Below are 9,069 nucleotides of genomic sequence, written 5' to 3'. Positions count from 1 at the left end.
CGAACTTTTGATGTTTTCCGTCCCTCAGTCCTCTGGATGACAGGTGTTTCATGATATCGTTCACTCACTTGAATCTTCCTGTAGCTTTTAATCGCTTCAGGGATCACTTCTTGTTTGCCTGAGAGTTCTTGCTCCCTTCTAGCCTCGTATAGTTTTTCTTTCTCTGTGAAAGATTGCCTTACTGAAAGTGGATGTTCGTAGCTTAAACGCCGTTTCTTTGCGGCTTTTATCTCAGCGATGTTACTAAATATTTTTCCATACTCTTCTCGAAGCTCTTCTTCAAAAGAATTAATTGAAAGCATGGCAGTCACTGAGAAATATATAAAGACCACGCTATTCAGAACTTTGAAACCTTGCGGTTTTCCAGCGTAAACTTGGAACAATAACTACATTATTATGCAACAATTTTGACATAAAAAAGGATTATGTTAACAGACCATGAAATAAGACTCGGTATCACAGGCCGAAATTCAGTTAGGTGGGCAGAATTCACATAATATAGAGAACTTTTTTTAAAATCGTCTAAGAAGTTGAAAGTGAAACTTAAAAACCAGAACTTCAAAAACAGTTTTATTACTGATTTATTAAAAAAAGGCCGCAAACGAATATACTGCAGAACGTAGGAAATGTAGGATCTAAAGAAGACCTGATCAGCAAAAACATACTCAGTATTAAAAACACGTGTAAAATGTATTGCCAGTTTATGACGCTACTGTGTCTGCAGACGGAAGGTTTTTTCTTCAAAACCCCTTCATTTCCAGTCCCCAGTTAGTATGACCCGGCCCTTGTTGGTGCCATTCTGTGTCTTTGTCAGGAGCCCATCAAATTTGATGGGTTCCTGTCTTTGTACAATAAGCTCATTTTGAGGATAAGCCGAGGTGAAGGGGAAAATCGTCCGTCTTCCTCGTACCCCCGCCCCTCGCCCCACCCTACCCGAGAGCTCTGTTCGTATGGAAGCCTGGGTACAAAAACAATATGGCGGCTGAGTTTCCAGAAAGGCGTTGTGTGCAATAATACACTTCCTTCATAAACACATTGAGAGTTCGTCAGATCTTATCGCAAAATCTGTTTGCAGTCTATTTTTATGTTTAATGATGGATCTTCTGGGCTCAATTCTGAAGAGTATGGACGCACCTCCGACAACCGAGGTTGACAAAAAGGCAAAAGGTAAGCTTATTTTTATTCCATAGCCGATTAATGTTTTATTTAAGCTTATTGTCTAGGTCGTAACGAGATACTTTTGATTCCAAATCGTTGTAAAATACAATATAAGACTTAGTTAAGGTATATCAAGCGGACGTCCAAAAGTTGTATTAAAGTTATTTCGATCTAGGTAAACTGCAGAATACCCTGCCACTTCGAAGCTGTATCCCTGAAAGAGCTGGATACGTGGATACGCAGTTATCACTTTATGCGCTTTTCTACCCTCTGTGGCTTTAAGAACGACAAACAGACATACTGTATGCTTTTTATCCTGTCTTAAGTGTATATTGAAGTGGATACGCGTATATGCGGATACGTAGTGACCGAGTTTCCGCGTATCCACCTATTTTTAGGGGTTGCTTTAAAGTGGCAAGTTATTCTGCAGTTAAGCCCAATATTATTATAGATTTCTCAACTAACTCACATCAGTCGACCTGATAGCAATGTTAACTATCGACTAAACGTATGCTTATTACACATTATTCAAGTAATGAGTATGTGAATTTTGTGGTTGATTAATTTGTGTCTTGTTCCGCATGTAGAGGAAAAAGCCAAACTCAAGAAACTCCAAATGGAAGAAAAAAAGAAAAATGCTGCTTTTCGTGCAAAGGTAAGCTTGTATAGAGCCTCGATCTAGCTCTTGGTGGTTTTTCTGAATGGTAAATTTGAGATCTAGACTCGGGGTGCATTTTATTTCCTCTGGACAATCCAAGATTGGATTCTTTGGATTCTTTGGATTTTTTTTGAAGAGAGAAAGCAAAAATCCAAAAATGGATTGTATAGCATGCCAAAAATGTATTTAAATGCAATTTAAAGGAGGTAACAACTAAGAGCACCTTAAGTCCCTGAGGTCAGCTGTCTTTGGCATGGGGATGCCCAGTAGCTGGTTACATTGATCATGTGATTCTTTGGCGCATTCAGTTTTCCTTCGTGCTAGGTTCTGTCAGCCATTTTCTTTCCCTCCCCCCTCCCCCTAGGCTTTGGTGGTTTTTCTCCACTGATGTTTTCAGTGTGACGGGTGCATGTTCCTTTCCTTTGGTGTTGGGGCTCATGGCTGGGTCGCTGTTGTGCCAGTTATGGGGGCATTATTTCACTCTAGAGACTGGCTGCCAATAGTGGAAGCCCCTGGATACTCCTGGCACCCAACCTCCATTTTAGTGATGCAATAATATGCATGTCTCAGGGGAAAAGGCTTATTAACCAATCAGGTTTTACCACAGAGATGCCAACCGCTGGAGATCTAAAATCTGGAGACTCTCTTTTTTTCACTACTTCCCCCCCCCCCGAAATTTCAACAGACCTCGCCCCCCTGACAAATTGACTCAGCCCCCAATGTCAATGGGAATGACTTAGGCCATTATATGAAGTCTTACATGAAGTACATAAATCAAAATTTGCAAGCATAGTTTTGATGCCAGAAATAATCTTTGTCAGGGACTAAATACATGCAAAAATATCCCAGAAACTGTACTGCCAATAAGAAAAATTTAAGTTTTGAGCTAAAAATGGGCTAAATCTCAAACTAAGGCTGCTACAGAAAAGCTCAGAAGATGATTCTAATCGGGAGATATGGTGACCAGTACGGGAGAGCGGGAGATCAGTGCTGTATCCAGGAGAGTTGGCGTGTATGTTACCATGGTCTGGCAAATAATTTGCTCATCATAATGGAGTGCAGAATTACAAAAAGAATAAATTCTTTGACTGCATTTTCCTTAGACTGAGAAAGAAGTGACTGAATTCATCAAGGATACAAAACAAACAAGAGTGAAGTACCCGCCAATGACAAGAATCCAAAGAAGTATTGTGTATGTATTTGCCAATTATCACACTTCTTTCAGAGAATAAGGCTGGAGTGGTATTCTCCATTATTTAATTTACTCTCTGTTTTTCTTCTCACTTCATGAAGTTGTTATTGTTTTAGTTTAGGCGACCAATTTATCTTTATTGACAACTGTTTTGAAATTAATGAAATGAATCATGTTTTGAACTGCGGACAAAGATATGAAAGTGAATGTGATCCTCGCAGTTGAATGATCAACCTAGACAGTTGAAAAAGAACCTGAAAAATTCAGGTTTGATCGGGCAATGAACCCTGGCCTTTGCAATGACCAGACTCACTTATCAATGGCCTTTCTCCAGTTGTCTTGGTTAGCTCAAAAGATAATTTAATTTAATTTCAAAACTTATCAGGTGCAAATATCTATATAAATATATTCAAATGCGCCATAGGGAAAAAACAATAATAATAATAATAATAATAATAATAATAATAATGAAAAAATAAGATGATAATATATATATAGAATAGAAAAGCTAATGGCTAAAAGTTAAAAAGATAAAATCTGTTAGCATAATCTTAAAAATTATAAGCTAAAAATACAATCTTATAATCTAAGTGGTACAAAATGTTTTTTTAAAAAGGTGAGTCTTCAACTTTCTCTTAAAAGTGTCAGTAGAAATAGATTCCCTGATATATCCTGGCAGAACATTCCATAACTTAGGTGTGGCAAACAGAAAGGCCTGTTCACCGAGAGTTGCCTTGGGCTTAACATTCAGATAACTAGGGAGAATATTGTATAGGGTATCTTGTTGCATCTGGCCATCGCAAAGGTTAGGGTTCGTTGCCCAGTCAAGCGGAAGCTTGAACTTTTTCAGGCTCTTTTTAATTCGCTGAGGTTGTTCATTCTACTGCAAAGATCATGTTAACTTTCATGACAACTGTTTGTTGCCATGTTCTCATTTTGTTGTTTAAAAGTCTGGACACTTCAGGTCTAAAGTAAGGTTATTATTTCCTTTAGTTATTGACCTTAAGAATATAATGTATGGTTAATATTTTTCTTGTGTTACTTGCAGTCATGACGTTGCAGAGATTGCTGGTCTCACAACTTTTTCTTTTGGGGAAGAGGAAGTTGATAGATATGTTATGCTGTTTAAAAAGGTGAAAACCATTTATCTGTGTAAAGATGCAAAACAAGTAGCCTCAGGTGTAGTCTCATTAGCTAGGGTGAAGATTTCAAACTGGCTCGAAGCTGTCTTCTTGGTTCCTGGCTATCTAATTCAATTTTCTGTTGCATTTTCAACCCAACCTAATAGACAAGGCTTCTGTTAGGTCGCCAGGAAAAGAGGTCAAATGTCACAGGATTTTCAGAGACAGATTCGCAGAAAAATCGGTTGATTTTAAGGGACTTTCATGGGAAATGTTCGAGGCTAACTTCGCCGAAAAACAATCGGTAGAAAAAGGCCAATTTCATGGGAATTTTCTGGGCAAATTTCTCTAGAAATCGATTGATTTTGCGCTGATTTCATAAGGTGCATTATGAGAGATGTATAATTTATGGGAATACACTGTAGACACACCCACACTATCCAAGAGGGTCATTTCTTCAGGACAAATTTTAAACTTAAGAGAACATTATTTTACCTTTCACTACACTGCTCATTGTTTCCTTTTGTTTTTAAGGAATTTCCCCCTTCAGATGAAGAACTTGATGCTTACAGAAATGGAGAGGTTTGTTGACAAACCTCTAGTTTGTGGATCAGTTAAAGCATTTGGGATTTAGTAAATACATGTAGTATGACAAGTAATTCCATGAGCCTCACAACAAACTGACAGTGTATAATATGCTGTAGGTTTTTTCAGATTCTCACTTTCCATTGTTTTCTAATCCTAATATATATTCTTGATCAAGAATAATTGAGGATGTGAGACAAAGAAGACTAAGTTGAAACCATTTTAACCTGACATTGTTTCATTTTAACCTACAATGCATACACTAATCGTCACGTAAAAAATTACGCGCAATAAAGAAGTGCAGGTCAACTTTTAAAGTAGAATCACATTAAGCATGCACGATGATGGTAAACTTAAAATCTTTTAAAACTCTGAGGAACCTTTTTTTACTTTCATGATTGTATTCTGGCATTAAAATAACATTTTGCTGTTTATTTTATCCAGGAGTTTGATCCTGAAAATGTAAGCAAATCTAAGGAGCAAGCTAAGGTAAGGAAGGCCACGTAATAGTTTTTCATAAATGTTGATGCCTTCAGATCCCTAGACCTAGAATAGTTACTCACGAGAGGTGAAACCACATTGAAGTTCAACTCTATTCAGAAATCGCACAACAGGGGAGACATCCTCCTTAAAAAACTTGAATTTCTTAAGCCTTTGCTAATATCATATGCTGCAGTGAGTGACTCTAACAAATTATTGTAGACAATTGGCTTTGCTCTAAATTGAGTTGGAGATAGTTAATTTCAAAATGTCACTAACTGGGATCAGGTTGCCTTTGTGGCGAGCCTCCCACACCGACATTCTTAGGGGTTTCTCACACATTCCTTCCCCAAGAGGAAGGATTGCGTGATGAGCCAACGAATGTCTGTGTAGGAGGCTACTTCTTGTGGGAACCAAAGTAGTGTATGCTTTCTGAATAACAGTATAATTTCTTGCAGAGTATAGATGATAATGCCAGCACTGTTAGCAAAGCACAAAAGACTTCAAGAGTATCTCATTCTCAACCACCTGCCACATATTACAAAGACAAGTATAAACACTTATTAGGAGTTGACAGTGGAAAAGATGCTGCAAGAGCTACCAAAAGTAACTCTGCTTATGGCTACGGTGAGTCCACATCCAAAGATATTAACCACTGTTTTTTTTTTTGAATAGGTAGAATGCCGTATTCATTCGAATGAGCGCCGCCTCCAATTACGTGCTGCCCTCAAATAAGTGCCACATTTGGGGACCAAAAGGATAAAAAGCGCCACCCCCGAGTAAGCACTGCGGCCCTGATATAATCTTCAAAGTCACGTCCAACTTTCAAATAAATGCCTCCCTCAAATAAACGTTGCATTTGAGGCATACAAATTTAATAAGCCTCCCTTCTTCGGGTAAACACAGTATGATCCTTTGGGTGAATGCACACCTGATTAGGACTGTTGTTGACAGTTAGTTACCTGTGCATTTCAATCCATCACAGTTATAACAGCCGTTTACTGTAAGTCATCGTTTGTCCAGTCATTTTGTGTTCGTAAATAACTGCTATACAGGCATTTCTGTGCTCAATAACCATACGTGATAGAAGCGTAACTACAAAGCTGGGTTTTTGCTAATATTCTTTCCCTTTAATTTTTTTATTTCTTCATTTTTCCAGTTCCCAGTGAAAACAAAAGAGATCTTCGATCAATAGAAGAGACTTTAAATGACATTCGCAAAAGAAAGAAGCTTAAACCTGACGACATTGATGAAGCAAGTGAGCCACACGATTCCAAGGATGAACAGTAATTTGTTACAGGGATAACTCAACCTCTGCTCTAACTGCAGTACTGAACAGTGCAGAATGTAGGGTGGAAGACGATATCTTGCAGTGGGCACTTTTGTTTCTTTGCAATGCCTTCCTTGACTCGAATTCGGTATGAGCAGAAGTTGCAATTTTTCCTGGACTGGAATTCAGACACAGAGTTGACAATCATCTCGCGGCGTGAATCAAGTGGATGGGCAGTCTCTTTGTTTGATTTTAGAACACTCAGAACCGAATTTTGTTCGAATTTAAGAAAGCAACAAAGTTTAAAAGGTTACAAACATTACACTGGATTTTCAAGGAGACTGAAAGCTCCTCGAATTACATATAATCCCTGAAAAGTTATTTTTCTCCTTGGAATTAGACTACGAGCAGGCTCCTTTTTTTCTTTACAAAGTTACTCCACACGTAACCCATGCAAGCGAGCGGCGAAGCCGCGCCAACGAGTTTATTGTAACGTCGTTGTTTGCATTCGCGCTGGCTGAGAAAAGAACTGGTCCCCGGATTTTAAGAGAAAATGCGGACGGTAAGCAGTTTACCATGGGATGTTCAATGTATTTTCCTGGTGAGATGTGGCAGACTGAGAGCAACGCTACGTAGTTTATTTCCCACAGTATTCCTTTTTTCTAGCGTTAGCCAGGTCACGAATAACTGTGAAAATAATTGATACATTGTAGGAGATCGCAAATGATTTGTTTGACGCGCTGAAATTATATGGACCAGTAGTACATGTACCCTGCGAGCAGAGTCTCCTTCGATGGTAACATGAGATCAATATGACAGCATTTTAAAGTGATCCCTAAAAGTTTAAAACTTGTTCAAGATTAAGCTAAACACTGTAAAGAAATCTAAGGCGAAGATATTTAGAATTTTTCATGATATTGATAAAAGGCCTAAAGAAATTTCCACGGCCTTTGCAGAAAGTTCAGATGCTTTTGTTAACTTTTTAAGTTTTTATTTCTCTTTCTCTTGTTGATCTGGAAGCTCCAGGGTAAGATCATTTTTTTCATGTAATAATAATTAATGGTAGGCTGTAAATTGTACAAGTATCCAGCCTAAAATGTTTTTTTCTTTAATTTTGGGAAAAAATAAACTTGAATATCGCCTATGTACAATTTGTCAACTTGAGAAGTTCTTCTGCCCTCAGTTAAAGAAATTAAACAAGAATTTTGTGTCCTTAAATTACCTTTTTTCATGAACGTTTATTAAATGGAACATGACGCCTAGTAAATGAAAAAACAACGAAAAACAAGCAGGAACGAAAGAAAGGTAAATCAGTGCATTTCAATATTAGTTAATTGTGCGCATGCTTGAAACGAAAATGATACGAATTCCATCACGTGACCAAGAGCTGCGAGAGAAATTCTGAGGACAATCTTAAGACGTTTCACGCGCTTTTTGCTCTCTTCTCTTTTTACTTAGCTCCAAATCAATGACTTTTTTATAATTCCAATATTTTTGTTTTTGTTTTCGCTTTTGTCCACGGGTAGCCGCATTTGGGTTACCGACAACCAACTGGGAACAAGAGAAACCGTTCTTAAATTTATTTAAAAAATATTAATTTTGCTGCCACCAATATGTGCTTTAACAGTATGAGGCCATTTTGCAATTGAACGTAAATAAAAAACAGGCAAATGCCAGCTGTTTAAAATCGTTAACATGGCAACACCGTTTCATTCCTTTCTCCAAAGTAGTGGGTTTTTTTTGGAGAAAATGATTGTTAAGAAGTCAAAGTTAATGTTTTGTTACAGAAGAAAAGTGCATGAATAAAGGAATACCGTTTTGGGTTACAAAGGTTACAAAGTAAACAAAAAAACGTGAGACTTACACGGACCTTAACTTTTACGTACGTACTATGTTTGAATGATTTGCGTATGAATACAGGGTATCACTTAGCATGATTTGACAAAATTATAAATCTTTTGACGTCCAGTCCATTAAGTTGCGGTTTTGAACAGTAATGTTATGGGAAAATGAAATATGATTTAATCCAACGAGTCGCCGAGTACCCTATTAAATATGACTAAACGTTCAGTTCGAAAAATGTGCTAACGAGACATCCCATCGTTGTATAAGCGTTTTGTTGTTCCGTTTGGTTCAAGAATAAATTATCAGATGAAAGTATGTGACGTGCAGGGAAAGTTTTTCTGTTTGATGCCAGACTCAATTTAAAAGAACAAACTTTACGATCACGCTGAATTTGTTTTTCCATTCTCAAGTCTTAAAAAGTGACAATTGTACAAGGACCGACTCTACAAATACTCCTAAACATTAAATTTTGTTTGCTCGGTCGCGTTTTTAACGAAGTATTCTTCAAATTAAAAACAGCTTTTCGAAAACCTCGCATACATTAGTACAGTCTAGCAGCTGCTAATAATTAAAAAAAAAAACCCTCATGAAAAATGAAGTTTTTTTACCTGTCTCTGCACGAAGCCTGTCGTAGTTGACTTTCGTACAGTTTAATGTCCATTTCTTAGCACAAGAAAAACAATTATAAGTTAAACTCATTTAAAAAGGCACTGAGAGAAAAATAGAAATGTTCCCAACTTTTATTAGGAGTAATTCATGA

At 37.4% G+C, this 9,069-nt stretch overlaps 1 protein-coding gene across 1 annotated transcript; it reads left to right on the top strand.

Moving 5' to 3' along the window:
* Positions 1-949: 949 nt before the first annotated feature.
* LOC140941829 (sperm-associated antigen 7 homolog) lies at positions 950-7,615 on the top strand. Its single transcript, XM_073390839.1, has 8 exons — positions 950-1,167; positions 1,746-1,813; positions 2,920-3,008; positions 4,057-4,141; positions 4,664-4,711; positions 5,159-5,203; positions 5,653-5,821; positions 6,354-7,615. Exons 1-8 carry the CDS (start codon positions 1,092-1,094, stop codon positions 6,482-6,484), a joined length of 711 nt encoding a protein of 236 aa, XP_073246940.1. The 5' UTR covers positions 950-1,091; the 3' UTR covers positions 6,485-7,615.
* The last annotated feature ends 1,454 nt before the right edge of the window (positions 7,616-9,069 follow it).

This window comes from Porites lutea, chromosome 1 (genome assembly GCF_958299795.1).
Source record: "Porites lutea chromosome 1, jaPorLute2.1, whole genome shotgun sequence".
Taxonomy (NCBI): domain Eukaryota; kingdom Metazoa; phylum Cnidaria; class Anthozoa; order Scleractinia; family Poritidae; genus Porites; species Porites lutea.
This window is presented reverse-complemented; position numbering and strand designations above follow the sequence as displayed.